This window comes from Gallinula chloropus (genome assembly GCF_964237585.1).
Source record: "Gallinula chloropus genome assembly, contig: HAP1_SCAFFOLD_245, whole genome shotgun sequence".
Classification (NCBI taxonomy): Eukaryota; Metazoa; Chordata; class Aves; order Gruiformes; family Rallidae; genus Gallinula; species Gallinula chloropus.
The window spans coordinates 122,780-141,233 of record NW_028168552.1 but is presented as its reverse complement, the minus strand read 5'-3'; the positions used below and the strand labels follow the sequence as shown (position 1 = coordinate 141,233).

Genomic DNA, 18,454 nt, shown 5'->3' with positions numbered 1-18,454 from the left:
GTCCCCAAAGAGAGGAGAGAGATCGGCGCTGCCCTTCGCTCCCCTCCTCACCCAGCCATGAGGTCTCCCCTCAGCCTCCTCTTCTCCAGGCTGGACAAACCCAAGGACTCCAGCCTCTCCTCAGAAGACATCCCTCCCCCTCCCTGGCCCCCAGACCCTTCCCCATCCTCCAGACACTCCCAACAGCTCCATGTCCCAAACTGCACCCAGTCCTCAAGGCAGCTGCAGTGAGCTCCAGTCAACTCAAGTCATCTCAAGCCAAGTCAACTCAACCCAAAACCAACCCCACCCACAGCCCAACCCAGCCCACCCAAACCCAAGACACCCCTACATCACCCCCAGCTCCACAGCAGCACCAGACCCCACAGAGGCAGCAGCAGCCACCCCAGTCAGTACTGGGAAATGTCTCTTTCCCAGAGCTCCAGGGGGGGAAAATCCTTTCCCCACTCAGGACTTTCCTCTTCTGCTGCCCCTGAAGCTGCTCTGGGACAGAGAGGCTTTGGCACAGGGAGCCCAGTCCCTAAACCAGCCGCCTGCACCCAGTGCCCAGCTCAGAAGGGACGGAGGGAAACACACCTCAGGCCTGATCCCAACAGGACAGGAGGATGCAGAGCTGGGGTGTCCTGGGGACACGGGGTGCTGGCAGAGTGGGGGCTCCCCACAACCAAGACAAGGGGGGGGCTGGGTTGCCCTGATTCCCCCCACCTCCCAGCCCTGCCCCCTGCTCACCCTGCTGGGAGCTGCCCCCAGGCTCCTGCTCCCACCACTGCTCCAAGCCCCCTGCAAACCCCCTTCAGCAGCAGCCAGGAACCAGCACAACCCCCCAGGAACCCCCACGGCCACACTGCATGGTCACACACACAGAGCTTTATTGAGTCCTGTCCTGCTCTGCCTGGGCAGGGGGGGCTGGAGTGGGGGTGAGGGGCTCATCTGCTCCGGGGGCAGCAACTAGAGGAGCGTGGGCAGGGTCTGCAGAGGGGCTGGGGCTCGGTGGGGCTGAGATGTGGGTGGAAGGGGAACAGGAGGTGCTGTCCCCAAGGCACAGCTCAGTGCCCTTTGTCCCCACACAAAACCAGGGCCAGATGATCTCTCCATTGAAGGAGTCTGGTGAGAAAGTGAAGATCTCGTCCCCACTGTGACCATCGATGAAAGTCACCAGCCCTCGCGGGCAGTCCAGACAGACCCAGACTCTGCTGGGGACCCGGGACAGGGGCAGGCGGGTGCGAGGAGAGGTGAGAGACTGAAACTTCCCTTTCCAGTGCTCAACCCCCCAGATCCCTTCTTTGGGGCTCAAGTACAAGTTCCTTTTTTTCTCCACAGAGTCCCTGGCCACCCCCACAGCCCACCATGAATCTGGTCCAACCTCCCCCTTCACCTCCACCTCCCAGCAGTGCCTCCCCTCCCTGAACCCCTCCCGGCCCAGCACACAGTGCTGACACATAAATCTCTGCTGGGTGTCAGGCAGCTTCTGCCAGTCCTTTCCCCTTGTCACACGTCTCCTATCCTGGGACAGGACAAGTTTGGGATGAGCCGTGTTGGGATCCAGGGTCACCACATCTGCAGGGACAGGAGGAGCCAGAGCATCAGGGGCAGAGCTCAGCGCTGGGCAGGTTTCACCCCCCTGGGGACAGGATCTGCCCCATGGGGCAGGACACGGGGCATCTCCTTCCTCCAAGAGATTCCATCCCAGGGACAGTCCCAGCACGGCCACAGCCGAGCTCAGTCCCTTGGGAACAGGAACCAGTGGGGCTGCGGCCCCAGTGTGGAGGGGCAGGATGGGGAGGCAGCAGCTGGGTCTGGGCAGAGCCTGGGGTGTCAGGGGGGAAATGGCTCCCCTTGGCCCCATGGATGGAGCTCACAAGGGGTGGGACAGGACAGAACACAGCAGGGGAACAGCCCAGTGCCAGGCTCAGGGTCTGGGAGTCACCCAACACCCCCAGGCACAGCCAGTCCAGAGCACTGGCCAGCCCAGATGCCCCTTGTGCACGAGGAATGGGAGGGGAACCCCCGAGAGATGCACCCAAACCCCCAGTTACCTGTACTGTGGGGATGCAGAAACTTCCACCGAGCTACAAGGAGAGAGGAGAGCTGGTCACATCCCAGAGCTGGTCCCAGCAGCTCTGGGCAGGGCAGAGGGTCCATCCCCATGCTGGTGTCCCCCAGCTGCCCACCCTCCCAGGCACATGTCCTTGGGCTTTCCCAGCCCCAGGGATGGGGGATGGAGAAGATGGGCAGGGAGGGAAAGGGCCGAGCACAAAGATCCCAGGACAGGACCCCAGGCTGTGCTGGAGCTCAGGGACACTCACCCAGTTCTGCATCTCGTTCCCCTGCAAAGGAAACAGAGATATTGGATCGGGGGCACAGATTTTCATGTCAGAACTGCTCATGAAGGGAAAACAGAGCTTGGGAAAGATGGAATTCTGGATTGGGGACTGGGAAACACCCCCACAGCCCAGGAAAAGCACCCTCCAGCCTGACCACATCCCAGAGCCGGTCCCAGCAGCTCTGGGCAGGGCAGAGGCTCCATCCCCACGCTGGTGTCCCCTTGAGCTTCCCACCCTCCCAGGCACATGGCCTTGGGCTTTCCCAGCCCCAGGGATGGGGGATGGAGAGGACGGGCAGGGAGGGAAAGGGCCGAGCACTGAGACCCCAGGACAGGACCCCAGGCTGTGCTGGAGCTCAGGGACACTCACCCAGGGCTGCAGCTTGTTCCTCTGAAAGTAAAATAAAAAGAGATATTTGATCAGAGGGCAGAGCTTGTCACCCCAGAACTGCCCAGGAACAGCTCGGTCAGACCCCAAATCACACAGAATCAGAGTCACCAGGGTGGAAAACCCTTCAAGACCATCGAGTCCAACTGTCCCTGTCCTGTGCTGACCCAGATCCCTGAGCACCTCATCTCCCCCCTGTTAAACACCCCAGGGCTGGGGACTCAGCTCCTCCCTGGGCAGCCTGTGCCACAGCCCCACAACTCTGCCAGGGAAGAACTTTGCCCTCCCAGCTGAGCTGACCCTGCCCTGGGGCAGCTTGAGCCCATTGCCCCTCCTCCCATCTCCTGTCCCCTGGCTGCAGAGACCATCGCCCACCTCTCTGCACCCTCCTGGCAGGGCAGGGCAGGGGAGGTGGGGAGAAGGGCTCCCCTCAGCCTCCTCTTCTCCAGGCTCAACACCCCCAGCTCCCTCAGCCTCTCCTCACAGGATTTGCCCTCCAGCCCCTTCCCCAGCCTGGTTGCCCTTCTCTGCACTCGCTCCAGGACCTCCATGTCCTTATGATGCTGAGGAGCCCAGAACTGGACCCAGCACTCCAGCTGCAGCCTCCCCAGTGCCCAGCCCAGGGGCACAATCCCCTCCCCAGCCCTACTGGCCACACTGGGACTGACACAAGCCAGGATGCCCTTGGCCTTCCTGGCCACCCAGGCACACTGCTGGCTCCTGGTCAGTCACCCAACACCCCCAGGTCCTTCTCTGCCTGACAGCTCTCCACACAGTCTCCCCAGCCTGTAGCTCTGCCTGGGGTTGTTGTGTCCCATGGGCAGGACTCTGCCCTTGGCCCTGTTGAACCTCATCCCCTGAGTCTCAGCCCATGGGCCCAGCCTGTCCAGACCCCTCTGAAGAGCCTCCCCACCCTCAGGCAGATCAACGCTTCCTCCCAGCTCAGTGTCACCCCCAAACCCACTGAGGGAACATCCCATCCCTTCATCCAGGTGATGGATAAAGACGTTGAGCAGAACTGGACCCAGCACTGAGCCCTGGGGGTGCCACTCCTGACCGGCCTCCAGCTGCATTTGGCTCCATCCCCCTCTGGGCCCGGCCATCCAGCCAGTGTCTAACCCAGCTGAGGGGCCACCAGTCCAGGCCAGTGGCAGCCAGTTTCTCAGCCAGAATGCTGGGAGAAACCCTGTCAGAGGCTTTCCTGAAGGCCAGGCAGACACATCCACAGCCTTCCCCTAGTCCCTTAAGTGGGTAATTCCTGTGTGGGAAATGGACCCTCCCAAAAGTCCCCAGGAATGGCTCCTCCCATGCTGGTCATGTTCCATACTGGGACCAGGAGAACCTGGGAAGGGAGAGGGTCCATCCCCATGCTGATGGCCCCCAGCTGCCCACCCTCCCAGGCACATGGCCTTGGGCTTTCCCAGCCTCAGGGATGGGGGATGGAGAGGACGGGCAGGGAGGGAGGGAAATGGCCAAGCACCAAGATCCCAGGCCAGGACCCCAGGCTGTGCTGGAGCTCAGGGACACTCACCCAGGGCTGCAGCTCGTTCCCCTGGAAAGCAAAGAGAAAACATGTGTGATCAGGGGGACATCTCCTCATCCCCCAACGGCCCATGAGGAGCCCTCAGAGCTCGGGCACACCCCAAATTCCTCTTTGGGAAGGGAAACCCCCAACCCCAGGAATGGCTCCTTCCACCAGACTCACCCAGTTCTGCATCCCGCTTCCCTGGAAAGCAAAACCAAGAAGTGACGTGTGACCAGAGGGAACAACCACTCACCCCAGGGCTGATCCCACAGGAGCTCACAGAGCTCGGGCTGATCCCCAGCTCCTCCTTTTTGGGGAGTAGGACCAGACCTGCCTGGGTCCCAGGAATGGCTCCCTGACAGCCCAGCCCCACCAGCCCACCCAGGCTCTCTGGAGCTCAGCCCCAATGTCAGGAACCCCCCAAAGCCAAGTCCATGCTGGGGGCTCCTGTGCCAGGAGGTTTTGCTGGGGGAAGGGGCCAGAAGGACTCACCCAGCTCTCTGGACAGCAGCACTGGAAAGCAAAGGCAGAGGAAGAGGAGGTGAGGAGAGCAGCTTGCTTCCTCAGCAGGAACAGCTCCAGAGGGTCTCTGGCACCTTCCCACCAGCCAGGCGCTCTGGCCGTGCTCCCTGTCCTCCAGCCCACACCCCACCGTGTCCTCATCCCCTTCTGTCCTTCCCAAAGAGCTTTTGGGTGGAGGCAACACGTCCCTCGGGGGCAAACGCACCTTTCCTTCTACAGAGAGAAGCTGTGAGGCCAAGGAGCCCAAGGGAGAGCGGGAGGAACACGACCAGAGCATCCATCCAGGGACGGGCGTCGTGGAAAAAGGGAGCTGGAAACAAACAGATCCGCAGGGAAAGGGACCGATTTCTGCTCGTGTCCGTGGGGAGAAGGACCCAGAGACCCCCGACCCACACCCCTATGCAGCCCTTGTCCCGCGAGCCCTGGCCTCAAGGGCACAGAGCCCCCTCATGTCAGGGAAGGCCGCAGGCCTGCCCGCGTCCTAGCTCTCTTCATGTAGGCCCTGACAATATCCTCACGTTCCCATGAGGCAGGAAAAGTCCCTCTTGCTGAGAGGATCTTAATAATGACATTCTCAAAACACAGCGGCCGTGATGACAGGGGTACAGGCTGCCCTGAGCCAGGAGTTATGGGAAGAACTGGGGAGTAACGGAACATGTGAAGAAGCAGCCAGAGTAAGATGGTCACACAGCCGGTGTGCGGATGCTTTTGGGCATCAAAGGTAAACGAAGGGTATTCAGCTGTCAGATGTGTTATCAGAACTCGTTATAATCACTAACTAATCAGTGGGGTGTGAACAGTGTCTGTACCCAATTAGCAGTTTTCAGCTCACCACGTTTGCAGTGAGAAATGTCTGTGATCTGTGGGATTTCACCAATAAACGGCTGCACCCCAAACCCATATCGAATGGGGTGTTGCTCATCGCTGGTCTCCACACCCCCACACCCCGGGCAGCCCCCCAAGCCCAGCCCAAAGCTGCCCCCAGCCAGGCAGCCACCCCCCGCCCTGCTCGGGCGCCGCAGGGGCTGCTGCAGCCGTCGCACCGGAGATGCGCAGGGACGCCTCCTGCTCCTGGGCCAGGCGGCTGTTCCTGACCACACAGGTCCAGATCCCATCTCCGGTCCCCGTCACCACGATGGCGTCTTCAATGTCAAACAGGCCCCTGGCGTCAGGGGAACGTCTCTGGGAGACCGAGGGGACACGGTGCCCGTTGGGGTCTTTCCACAGCACCTCCGGTTGTGGGAACCATCCGGCCGATCGACACAGCACCCGGCTGCCTCCGGCCTCATACTTCTTCAGAGAGAGCTGAGGGACAGAGCCTGTGGCTGGGGAAGAGGTTGGGGTCAGGGAGGGGTGGGCTCAGCTCCAAGGCCCCCACCGCATCCCTGAGCAGACCCCTCACCGCTCCCACCAAACCCACCCCAACCTGGGCAGGACCCGCCCAGCGTTGATGCCCAACGGCCCCAGATCTCCCATCAAACACGAGCCCAGGGACACCACGACCACCCTGCAAACACCAGACACAAACCTGACACCTCCAGATACACCAAATCTTCTCCATAAGAGTCACCATGGGTCACGGTGCAGACGTACTGACCATCATCAGAGGGTCTCAGCCCAGAGATTCGCAAGTCCAGGCTGCCTCTGGAGAGACCATCTCTGTCCAGCTCTGTCCTCCCAACATATTCCTCCAGCTGCTCCACAGACACGTCCTCCCCATGTCGGTAGTGGTGCACCGTTTCAGAGAGCCTGTGCCGGATCCACCTGATGTCCCAGCTCTGAGCATCCACAGCTGGGGACAAGTGACAGGGCAGCACCACGTCCTGCCCCACGGTGACACGGAGAACACGACCTGGTCCCAACACTCTGAAGTCAGCTTGGCCATGGAGAAGGACACAGAGACAGGAGATGGTGCCCAGGTTAATCAAGGGTGTTGCAGGCCAGGGCTGAGCTTGGCATTAGCCGGGCACCACATATACTGCCAGCATTGCTTTGCCCTCCCATATGGCCAAGAGACCCCAGAGGAACTGGAGCAGGACTGGGAGGACTGGAAGGAGAAGGAGGTTTCCCAGGAACCTGATGCAGAAAACAACCTCCACCCCAGCCAGCCCCACAACTGCCACAGCGGCAAAGGGAAAGCGAAAGCATTTGGGACTGTGCTCCAGGCTGGGCTCCCCCTGCCCCATGGCAGCTCCTGCCCCACATCTGACATTCTAAGCAGGGAAAAGCCCTCACCAGCCCCACAGGATCCCTACCTGATCCCAGCCGGAGCACGTGGAGAGTCACCCAAATCCTCAGGAGGCCCCTGGGGCTCCCCGGGAGCCACATCTGCGGCTGCTGGAGAGGAGGGAGGGGAAGGGAGGCAGAGGAGGGCGATGGGGGTCACCGCCGCCCAAGAGGGGATCTGGTGAAGAAGGGCTGCCCCTGCCCCAGAGAGGAGACATAACCCCCAAATGTACAATATGGTGTCAGGAAGGATGTGAAGGCAGGAAATGAGCTGCCCGATGGCAACAGAAATTTCAAGCCCCTCCCCTCCTGAGTGTTTCAAGTCCAACTTCCTCCTACCAGAGCCCAAGCGTCTCCAATAAAGCCACAGTTTTGGTTTGGGTGTTGGGCTCTGGTGGAGGTGATGAGCTGCTGGGGTGAGGCTGGAAGAAGCAGTAAGTTTCCCCCAGGTCCAGCAGAGCCAGAACCAGCTGGGCTCAAGGTTGAAGCTGGTGTTGGCCAAGGCTGAACCCATCACAGAACATCACAGCGCCTCTGGGAATGACACTGAGGAGAAAAATAACACAAGCAGCCGCCTTCTGCCCCCAGAGAAGGACGTGAGAACATGTGAGGAGCTGTGCTGACACCACGGCCAAGGCGGAAGTGGGGGGAGGAGGTGCCCCAGCTGCTGGGGAGAAAGATGCCCCTAGAGAAACCCACGGTGGAGCGGGTGTCCCCCCACAGCCCATGGGAAAGGCTCAGACCCCACCTGCAGCCCCTGGACAGGCCCCACGCTGGAGCAGGGGGAGACAGACAGGAGCTGCTGTGACTTGTGTTGGAACAACCCCCTGTCAGCAACTGCAGCCCATGGGGAGAGACAGAGACACAGAGATGAGAGAGAGAGAGATTTGCCCTGGATCAGGTTTGCTGGGGGAGGCTGGTGACCCCCCAGAGGACTGGGACTGAGAGACACTGTGACTGCCGACTGCACCCATAGCAGAGACCCACAGCAGGGCAGCTGGGGAATGGATAACGCCCTGGGGAAAGGACTCAGGTTGGAGAGGTTCCTGGAGGACTGTCTGCTGTGGCTGAGATCCCACGGTGCAGCAGGGGGAGGGTGTGGAATCAATGCCCCCCCCCCCACCCTCCCACCGAGAAGGAAACCAACTTGCACGGGACTGAGCGAAGCCCCCAGCTCCCAGCCCCTGCCCCTCCCTGTGCCACAACGGGATGGGGAGGAAGGGAGTGAAATTATGAAGGGGTTATAATCCTGTTTGGGACCGAGTCATTTCTCACATGAGGAAGTGACTGAGAACCCCATCTTCCCAGGCCCTGCCCCCCCCCACCACTTCCCCTCCAGTGCCACGATCGGGGGGAAGAAGGGAGCACGATCCAGACTAAAGGCTGCTAAGAAGGGAGGGGTGGGTGGAAGGTGCTTTCAGACCTGGCTGCCCTTCTCCTCACCCGACTCTGGGTCACTGGGCTTCCAGGCAGCGTCAGCAACCCGAGAGTTTCTTCCCCTCTCTCTGTGTAGAGTCTGTTTTGCCCATGGCGCTGGTGACAGGGTGATCTCTCCCTTTTCCTCACACTGATTCCTAAGCCTCTCAATACACATTTTCTCCCCCTGTCCAGCTACAAAGGGGAGTGATAGACCGAATTTGGTGAGTGTCTGGCCGCCAGCCAGGCCTAAACCACCTCACCCCTGCAGCCCGTGGAGAAGACCACAGTGCAGCGGGTGGCCCCTCTCAGCCCACGGATGAGGACGGGGAGCAGAGACATCTACAGCCTGTGAAGAGACTGATCCAGGCCTCAGCAGGTTTGCTGGGGGACTGGTGACTCTGTGGGGGGACCAGGCCGGGCGAGTCTGGGCCCAACCGTCAGCGCCCCATGGAAGGAGCCCTGCTGAGAGGCCGGTGGTGAGGAGATGACTCCCCGACAGAGAGACCTCAGGCTGGAGAAGCTGGTGGAGGACTGTCTGCCGTGGGTGGGACCCCACGGTGCAGCAGGGGAAGGGGGGGTGTGAGATGACACCCCCCCCCCAGCTGAGACAGAAGACAACTGGGGAGGAAGGGACTGAATTCCCTTCCCCATTCCCTGCCCCTCCCTGAGCTGCGTTTGGGGGGATAGAAGGGAGGAAAATCGTCTCCTAAGATGGGAGGGGTGGGGGGAAGGTGCTTTCAGACCTGGCTGCCCTTCTCCTCACCCGACTCTGGGTCACTGGGGGTGCAGTTGTGGTGGAATAAACCAGTTTTCTTTCCTTTATCCTGTGCTGAGGCTGTTTTGCCCGTTGCACTATTTGCAGAGTGACCCCTCTGGCCTTATCTCCAGCCCTGAGCCTCCCAGTGTCTCTTTTCTCCCCTTTTTGGCTGGAAAGGGGAGTGAGCGAGCGGCCTGCAGGGCATTTGGCCTCTAGCCAGGGCCAACCCCCCACAGTATCTCTCCAGCTTGGAGAGACTCCAGTTCAGAGAGGCTTCAGAGTCAAGGTGGCCCCTCAATATACACCGAGCTGGATGTCCAGCTAAGAAACGGGGTGACAGAGGGGCTCCGGTGGGCATCCGGCCTCCAGCCAGGGTCAGACCACCCCCTCATCTTCACCGTGAGGAAGACATCCAGCCTTCATCCCTGATGACCACCCTGTCACAGCGCACGCCCCTCCACCTGGGAAGGAGTTCCTGGGAGTTCATTTGCTTAAGCCTGAGTTTCTTACAGATACCATCCATAGGTGGAGTCTGTCTGTGGAAACGGGGTGTGTGGGGGGAGAAACTTGGCTCCCAGTCCTGAGGAGGAGCGACTCCCCCCTCCCAGCCCCAGTCTGCTGGTGGGGGTGGGGGGGCTGCCATAAAGCCCACCCGCTTCACAGGCACTGAGGCTGGTTGAGGTTTGATTTGGCCTGGCTGGAGGGAGGAATGGCAGCTCCTCTCCTGGAGCGGGGGCCTCTCGTCACACCCACTGAAACGTGGGAATTTGGACAAGCTCCATTGTTTTCATCATCCCAGAGCTCCTTCCCTCCCCTCCCCTTCCCAAAGAAACCTCTCCTTAGCCAGGGGGTTCAGGAGAGTTCCCCTTCATTTCGGGCTGTGGTTGGAGAGATTTGGGATCCCTCCTGGAGAGGGGCCGTGGGGCAGAGCAGGGGCTGCCCCGGGCACCCAGCTGTGGTCCCGTCCTGCCCTCGAGCACCGGTTCCTGGTGCCGTCGGGGTGCTGGTGCAGGGGCTCTGGGGGTTTCAGTGCCTCCTTGGGGCAGGGGCAGCCCTTCTTCACCAGATCCCCTCTGGGGGGGGCAGCGGTGACCCCCATCGCCCTCCTCTGCCTCCCTTGCCCTCCCTCCTCACCAGCAGCCGCAGATGTGGCTCCCGGGGAGCCCCAGGGGCCTCCTGAGGATTTGGGTGACTCTCCACGTGCTCCGGCTGGGATCAGGTAGGGATCCTGTGGGGCTGGTGGGGGCTTTTGCCTGCTCTGGGTGGCAGATGTGGGGCAGGAGCTGCCGTGGGGCAGGGGGAGCCCAGCACGTAGCTCGGCCCCACATGTTCTCTCTTTCCCTTGTCTATTGTGGGGCTGGCTGGGGTGGAGGTTGTTTTCTGGAGCAGGTTCCGGGGAAACCTCCTTCTCCTTCCAGTCCTCCCAGTCCCGCTCCAGTTCCTCTGGGGTCTCTGGGCCATGGGCGGGCAAAGCAACACCTGCAGCATGGAGCGTGCCCCGCTCACGCCAAGCTCAGCCCTGGCCTGCAACACCCTTGATTAACCTGGGCACCATCTCCTGTCTCTGTGTCCTTCTCCATGGCCAAGCTGACCTCAGAGTGTTGGGACCAGGCCGCCCTCTCTGTGTCACCGTGGGGCAGGACGTGGTGCTGCCCTGTCACTTGTCCCCAGCTGTGGATGCTCAGAGCTGGGACATCAGGTGGATCCGGCACAGGGTCTCTGAAACGGTGCACCACTACCAACATGGGGAGGACGTGTCTGGGGAGCAGCTGGAGGAATATGCTGGGAGGACAGAGCTGGCCAGAGATGGTCTCTCCAGAGGACGCCTGGACTTGCAAATCTCCGGGCTGAGACCCTCTGATGATGGTCAGTACGTCTGCACCGTGACCCATGGTGACTCTTACGGAGAAGCTTTGATGTATCTGGATGTGGCAGGTTTGTGTCTGGTGTTTGCAGGGTGGTCGTGGTGTCCCTGGGCTCGTGTGTCCCTCCCAGGCCCCTGTCCCGTCCCTTGGTGCCCCAGGAGAGCTGGCATGGTGTCTGGCAGCCTTGGGGGTGCAGATGCTGCCTGGAGGCGCTGAAGCTGGGCAGCTGGGTCTGGCTGTGCCGGGAGGTTTGGGGGGAGATCTGGGGCTGTTGGGCATCAACGCTGGGCGGGTCCTGCCCAGGTTGGGGTGGGTTTGGTGGGAGCGGTGAGGGGTCTGCTCGGGGAGGCGGTGGTGGCCTTGGAGCTGAGCCCACCCCTACCTGACCCCAACCCTGGGCTCTTCCCCAGCCACAGGCTCTGTCCCTCAGCTCTCTCTGGAGGGGTACGAGGCCGGAGGCATCCGGGTGCTGTGTCGATCGGCCGGATGGTTCCCGCAACCGGAGGTGCTGTGGAAAGACCCCGACGGGCACCGTGTCCCCTCGGTCTCCCAGAGACGTTCCCCTGATGCCAGGGGCCTGTTTGACATTGAAGACACCATCGTGGTGACGGGGACCGGAGAGGGGAACTGGTCCTGTGTGGTCAGGAACAGCCGCCTGGCCCAGGAGCAGGAGGCGTCCCTGCGCATCTCCGGTGCGACGGCTGCAGCAGCCCCTGCGGCGCACGAGCAGGGCGGGGGGTGGCTGCCTGGCTGGGGGCAGCTTTGGGCTGGGCTTGGGGGGCAGCCCGGGGTGTGGGGGTGTGGAGACCAGTGATGAGCAACACCCCATTCGATATGGGTTTGGGGTGCAGCCGTTTATTGGTGAAATCCCACAGATCACAGACATTTCTCACTGCAAACGTGGTGAGCTGAAAACTGCTAATTGGGTACAGACACTGTTCACACCCCACTGATTAGTTAGTGATTATAACGAGTTCTGATAACACATCTTACAGCTGAATACCCTTCGTTTACCTTTGATGCCCAAAAGCATCCGCACACCGGCTGTGTGACCATCTTACTCTGGCTGCTTCTTCACATGTTCCGTTACTCCCCAGTTCTTCCCATAACTCCTGGCTCAGGGCAGCCTGTACCCCTGTCATCACGGCCGCTGTGTTTTGAGAATGTCATTATTAAGATCCTCTCAGCAAGAGGGACTTTTCCTGCCTCATGGGAACGTGAGGATATTGTCAGGGCCTACATGAAGAGAGCTAGGACGCGGGCAGGCCTGCGGCCTTCCCTGACATGGAGGGGCTCTGTGCCCTTGAGTCCAGGGCTCGCGGGACAAGGGCTGCGTGGGGGTGTGGGGTGGGGGTCTCTGGGTCCTTCTCCCCACGGACACGAGTGGGAATCGGTCCCTTTCCCTGCGGATCTGTTTGTTTCCAGCTCCCTTTTTCCACGATGCCCATCCCTGGATGGCTGCTCTGGGCGTGTTCCTGGCGCTCTCCCTTGGGCTCCTTGGCCTCTCAGCTTCTCTCTGGAGAAGGAAAGGTGCGTTTGCCCCCCCAGGGACGTGTTGGCTCCACCCAAAAGCTCTTTGGGAAGGACAGAAGGGGACGAGGACACGGTGGGGTGTGGGTGGGAGGACATGGAGCACGGCCAGAGCGCCTGGCTGGTGGGAAGGTGCCAGAGACCCTCTGGAGCTGTTCCCACTGAGGAAGCAAGCTGCTCTCCTCACCTCCTCTTCCTCTGCCTTTGCTTTCCAGCGCTGCTGTCCAGAGAGCTGGGTGAGTCCTTCTGGCCCCTTCCCCCAGCAAAACCTCCTGGCACAGGAGCCCCCGGCAGGGACTTGGCTTTGGGGGGTTCCTGACATTGGGGCTGAACTCCGGAGACCCTGGCTGGACTGGTGTGGGATGGGCTGGCAGGGAGCCGTTCCTGGGAGTCAGGTGGTCTGTTCCTACTCCCCAAAAAGGAGGAGCTGGGGATCAGCCCGAGCTCTGTGTGCTCCTGCGGGATCAGCCCTGGGGTGAGTGGTTGTTCCCTCTGGTCACACGTTGCTTCTTGGTTTTGCTTTCCAGGGAAGCGGGATGCAGAACTGGGTGAGTCTGGTGGAAGGAGCCATCCCTGGGGTTGGAGTTTTTCCCTTCCCAAGCAGGAATTTGGGGTGTGCCCAAGCTCTGACGGCTCCTCATGGGTAGTTGGGGGATGAGGAGATGTCCCCCCTGATCACACATGGTTTCTCTTTGCCTTCCAGGGGAACGAGATGCAGAACTGGGTGAGTGTCCCTGAGCTCCAGCACAGCCTGGGGTCCTGTCCTGGGATCTCTGTGCTCGGCCCTTTCCCTCAATGCCCATCCTCTCCATCCCCCATCCCTGGGGCTGGGACAGCCCAAGGCCATGTGCCTGGGAGGGTGGGCAGCTCAGGGACACCAGCACAGGGATGGATCCTCTGCTCTGCCCAGAGCTGCTGGGACCGGCTCTGGGATGTGACCAGCTCTCCTCTCTCCTTGCAGCCTGGAGAAAGTTTCTGCTGCCCAACACTCCAGGTAATTGGGGTTTGGGTGCCTCTCTGGGGGGTTGTGTTTCTCCAAGGGACTGAGCTCAGCGGTGGCTGTCTCTGGGATGGGATCTCTTGGAGGGAGGAGATGTCCCATGTCCTGCCCCACTGGGCAGATCCTGTCCCCAGGGGGGTGAAACCTGCCCAGCGCTGAGCTCTGCCCCTGATGCTCTGGCTTCTCCTGTCCCTGCAGACGTGGTGACCCTGGATCCCAACACGGCTCATCCCAAACTTGACCTGTCTCATGATGGGAGAAGTGTGAAAAAGGGAACAACACGGCAGGACCTGCCTGACACCCCTCAGAGATTTACATCTCGGCGCTGTGTGCTGGGCTGGGAGGGATTCATGGATGGAAGGCACTGCTGGGAGGTGGAGGTGAAGGGGAATGTGGGAGGGGATTCAGAGTGGGCTGTGGGGGTGGCCAGGGACTCTGTGAACAGGAAAGAGGATATTGAAGTAAGCCCCGAAGAAGGGATCTGGGCGGTTGGGCACTACAAAGGGCAGTTTCAGTCTCTCACCGATCCTCGCACCCCCTTGTCCCTGTCCCAGGTCCCCAGTAGAGTCTGGATCTGTCTGGACTGCCCGGGGGGGCTGGTGACTTTCATCAATGCTGAGAATGGGGTTGAGCTCTTCACTTTCCCACCAGCCTCGTTCAATGGAGAGACCATCCGACCCTGGTTTTGGGTGTGGTCAGAGGGAACCGAGCTGTGTCTCAGGGACAGCACCTCCTCACCCCCTTGCACCCCCATCCCAGCCCTGCAGAGCCCCTGCCCCTCTACAGACTCTGCCCGTGCTCCTCTCCTCCCTGCCCCCAGAGCTGATGTCACCCTCTGCCCCATGTTTAGCCCCCCCTGCCCTGGCAGAGCAGGACTGGACTCAATAAAGCTTTATCAATGTTGATCGCGTTGGCTGCAGCTTCTCTTGAGTGACAGGGTCTGGAGTGAGGGGCAAGGCCTAGATGCTGCTGGGACCCCAGACTCAGGTCTCATGTGGTACCTCCCTCTTCCTCCCAGACTCCCCATCTTCAACTGGGTTCAGCCCTTCCAGCACCTCAACCCCCTCACCCTTCTATCAGCACGGCCCCTCGCATCCCCCCGAGACACCTGGAAGAAGGTTCAGGGGGTGTCTATGGGATCTAGATGGTTTTGCAGGGAGAAGTGTTGGGGGAGGCAGCAGCGGTTCTGCCAGCAACCCAGCCCTGATGGCTGAAGGGATTGACCTCGACAACATCCCTGCACCCCCTTGAGCTGGAGAAATCACTCCCTTTGTAAGGAGCTCCCAGAACAGGGTGAGGATGAAGAGGGGGTGCAGACTGCCCGCAGCCCAGCAGAACAAGCTGACCAATGGCCAAAGTGTAAAACGACCCTTCAGCCTACAGTGTCCCCATGTGTTGGTTGGGTGATGCTATAAAGAGCCTGTGCAGCTGCAACAAAGGGGCTGGAGGATTCTGAAGCACACTGATGGCTGAGTGGGGTGTGGGGTCCATCTCTACAATGACATATGGTGACCTTGACATGATGTGATGAAACTTGAGGGCTGCAGGGCGACGTGCAGCAGAGACAGAGCCCGGTGAAGCTGAGAGCAGCAGGGGAGCTGCCAGGTCTGGAGCAGTGTGCAGACACCTGATGAGGTGAGGCACTGGGGACAGGCCTGAGGATGGGGCAACATATGACAAAGGAGGAGCAGACGGTGTTTCCTCCATGGAAAGCTCTGCTCGCCCCCAAAGGCCTTAAAACTAATGGCTGTGGGCTGTAAAGCATTGTTTCTTTACTATACCCTTGGCCCCTCTGGACAAGGAGAAATTGGCCTTTACTGCACCAACTGTAAATCCTGATGAGCCTGTGAAATGAGATCACTGGAACCTTCTACCTCAAGGTGTGAAGAACTCGCCCACCATCTGTCAGGGGGTTGTTGCTCAAGCGCTATCCCCAGTGTGTGAGGCCTACCCGACAGGGCATTGCTGTCACGGTATGGGTGACATCTTGCTGGCTGCAGACACTGCAGAGCAGTTGCAAGCCATGGAACAAGAGAGCTGGAGCAGCTCCCCTATGGAGAGAGGCTGAGGGAGCTGGGCTGGGTCAGCCTGGAGAAGAGAAGGCTGTGGGGGGACCTCACTGCAGCCTCCAGTCCCTGAGAAACAGGAGGGGATCAGCTTGTTCAAAGGGTAGATAATGGCAAGACAAGGGGGATGGATTAAAACTAAAGAAAGGAAGGTTTAAATTAGATATTAGGGGCTGGAAGGGGCTGCCCAGAGAGGGGGTGGGTGCCCCATCCCTGGGGGTGTTCCAGGCCAGGTTGGCTGGGGCCCTGGGCAGCCTTGTGTAGCTCCAGGCCTGGAGGTTGGTGTCCCTGCCTGTGGCAGGGGGTTGGAGCTCTGGGACCCTTGGGGTCCCTCCCAACCCAGCCCAGGCTGGGATTCTATGAGTCTATGATTTGTGGCCTGCAACAATGGGGTCTGGTCATTGCCCCAGAGAAAGGTCAGAGAAATATCCCTGTGGAAATACCTGGGTGTGATTGTGGCTGCAAGGCAGGTAAGGGCCGCAGCCTGTCGAGCTGGACATGAACATCAAACCCCTTAATGAAGGCCAAATAAAGGCGGGGGCATGAAATTGGATTCAACCCTATTTGGGCCTTACCAACTCACAGTTGCAGCCTTTCCTAGAAGTGCTAAAGCATTCTAGTGACCCAAATGAACCTAAATTAACAACAGAGCATGAGATGTCATACATCAGGGAGGCTCTTGAGAGGGATCTGAACAGACTGGACCAATGGGCTGAGACCCAGGGGATGAAGTTTAACAAGGCCAAGTGCAGAGTGCTGCACATGGGACACAACAACCCCCTGCAGCGCTACAGGCTGGGGAGACTGGCTGGAGAGCTGTCAGGCAGAGAAGGACCTGGGGGTGTTGGGTGGCTGCCAACTAAACAGGAGCCAGCAGCGTGCCCAGGTGGCCAGGAAGGCCAAGGGCATCCTGGCTTGTGTCATAAACAGTGTGGCCAGTAGGTCTGGGGAGAGGATTGTGAGGCCACACCTTGAGTACTGTGTCCAGTTCTGGGCTCCCCTCTATAAAAAGCACCTGGAGGTCCTGGAGCGAGTGCAGAGAAGGGCAACCAGGCTGGGGAAGGGGCTGGAGGGCAAATCCTGTGAGGAGCAGCTGAGGGAGCTGGGGGTGTTCAGCCTGGAGAAGAGGAGGCTGAGGGGAGACCTTCTCACCACCTACAACTACTGGAAAGGAGGTTGTAGAGAGGTGGGCGATGGTCTCTTCAGCCAGGGGACAGGAGATGGGACAAGGGGCAATGGGCTCAAGCTGCCCCAGGGCAGGGTCAGATTGGATGTTAGAAAAAAATCTTTTCCTGAAAGAGTTGTCAGGGCTGGAACAGGCTGCCCAGGGAGGGGCTGACTCACCTTCCCTGGATGTGTTCAAAAAAAGGGTCAATGGGAATGGTTGGACTTGATGGTCTTCAAAGGTCTCTTCCAGCATTGTGATTCTGTGATTCTGTGCTCTTGTGGAGCCAGCCCTGAGTTAGACACTTGTGAACAGGACTGACTTGTCCTGTGAAGTACCAAGTGTTTGTGTGGATTGATATATTAATTCCCTTTTCTCTCTTGGCACCACGGAATGAAAAAGGGGCTGATCCTTTTTCCATGCTTCAGAAGGGTTATTTTTACCATTCCCCTCTCCAAAACCAGCCCCTGGATTGTTTGAATTGATTGCCCAGGAGAAGTTGTGTTCAACTGAGCGGGAGCGATCCTGGTCGGATTGTTTTACCTGTGCAGAATTGGTGCCAACAATTAGGAGCCACAAGCTGCCCTGGCTGGGTTTGAGGGACAGGTGACTGTGGTGGTTTAGCCCTGGCTGGAGGCCAGATGCCCACCAAAGTCAGTCTATCACTCCCCTTCTTAGTTGGACAGGGGAGAAAATATATATTAAGAGGCTCAGGAGTCAAAATAAGGAGAGGGAGAGATCGCTCTGTCAGCAATGATGTGGGCAAAACAGACTCAACACAAAGTGAAGAAGAGAGAAACTACCTAATTTATTCCACTACACTACAAAGGACAGTGAAGAAACTGGAGTTGGGAGCACGACCAGATCTTAAAACACCTTCCCCCCACCCGTCCATTCTAAGCAGACTTCCCTTTAGCCAGGATCTTGCTCCCTTCTTCCCCTGGCTCGCAGTGCAGGGGGGCAGGGACTGGGAGAAAATGGGATTCTCGGTTACTTCTTCATGAGCTGGTTTCCTTTTCCAGATCTTAAAACACCTGTAACCTCCCTCCCCGCTCCCTTCTTAGCAGACGTCACTCTAGTCGTGATTTCACTCCCTTCTTCCCCCCGATGGCAGCACAGGGGGGCAGGGGCTGGGAGCTGGGGGCTTCGCTCAGTCCCGTGCAAGTTGGTTTCCTTCTCGGTGGGAGGGTGGGGGGGGGGCATTGATTCCACACCCTCCCCCTGCTGCACCGTGGGGTCTCACCCACAGCAGACAGTCCTCCAGGACCTTCTCCAACCTGAGTCCTTTCCCCAGGGCGTTATCCATTCCCCAGCTGCCCTGCTGTGGGTCTCTGCTATGGGTGCAGTCGGCAGCCACAGTGTCTCTCAGTCCCAGTCCTCTGGGGGGTCACCAGCCTCCCCCAGCAAACCTGTTCCAGGGCAAATCTCTCTCTCTCTCTCTCATCTCTGTGTCTCTGTCTCTCCCCATGGGCTGCAGTTGCTGACAGGGGGTTGTTCCAATCTGGGTCACAGCATCTCCGGCCTGTCTCCCCCTGCTCCAGCATGGGGCCTGTCCAGGGGCTGCAGGTGGGGTCTGAGCCTTTCCCATGGGCTGTGGGGGGACACCCGCTCCACCGTGGGTTTCTCTAGGGGCATCTTTCTCCCCAGCAGCTGGGGTGCCTCCTCCCC

The 18,454-nt window shown here is 59.8% G+C and overlaps 1 protein-coding gene across 1 annotated transcript; it reads right to left on the bottom strand.

Moving 5' to 3' along the window:
* Positions 1 to 868: 868 nt before the first annotated feature.
* On the bottom strand, positions 869 to 7,086 carry LOC311204367 (butyrophilin subfamily 1 member A1-like; the record flags this gene model as incomplete). The annotated part of the gene is made up of 11 exons (XM_084280798.1): positions 869 to 1,557; positions 2,037 to 2,069; positions 2,307 to 2,327; positions 2,694 to 2,714; positions 4,243 to 4,263; positions 4,417 to 4,437; positions 4,729 to 4,749; positions 4,964 to 5,068; positions 5,802 to 6,083; positions 6,287 to 6,634; positions 7,014 to 7,086. The coding sequence occupies 11 exons, from the start codon at positions 7,084 to 7,086 to the stop codon at positions 869 to 871; spliced, it is 1,635 nt and encodes a 544-aa protein (XP_084136924.1).
* Positions 7,087 to 18,454: the final 11,368 nt, after the last annotated feature.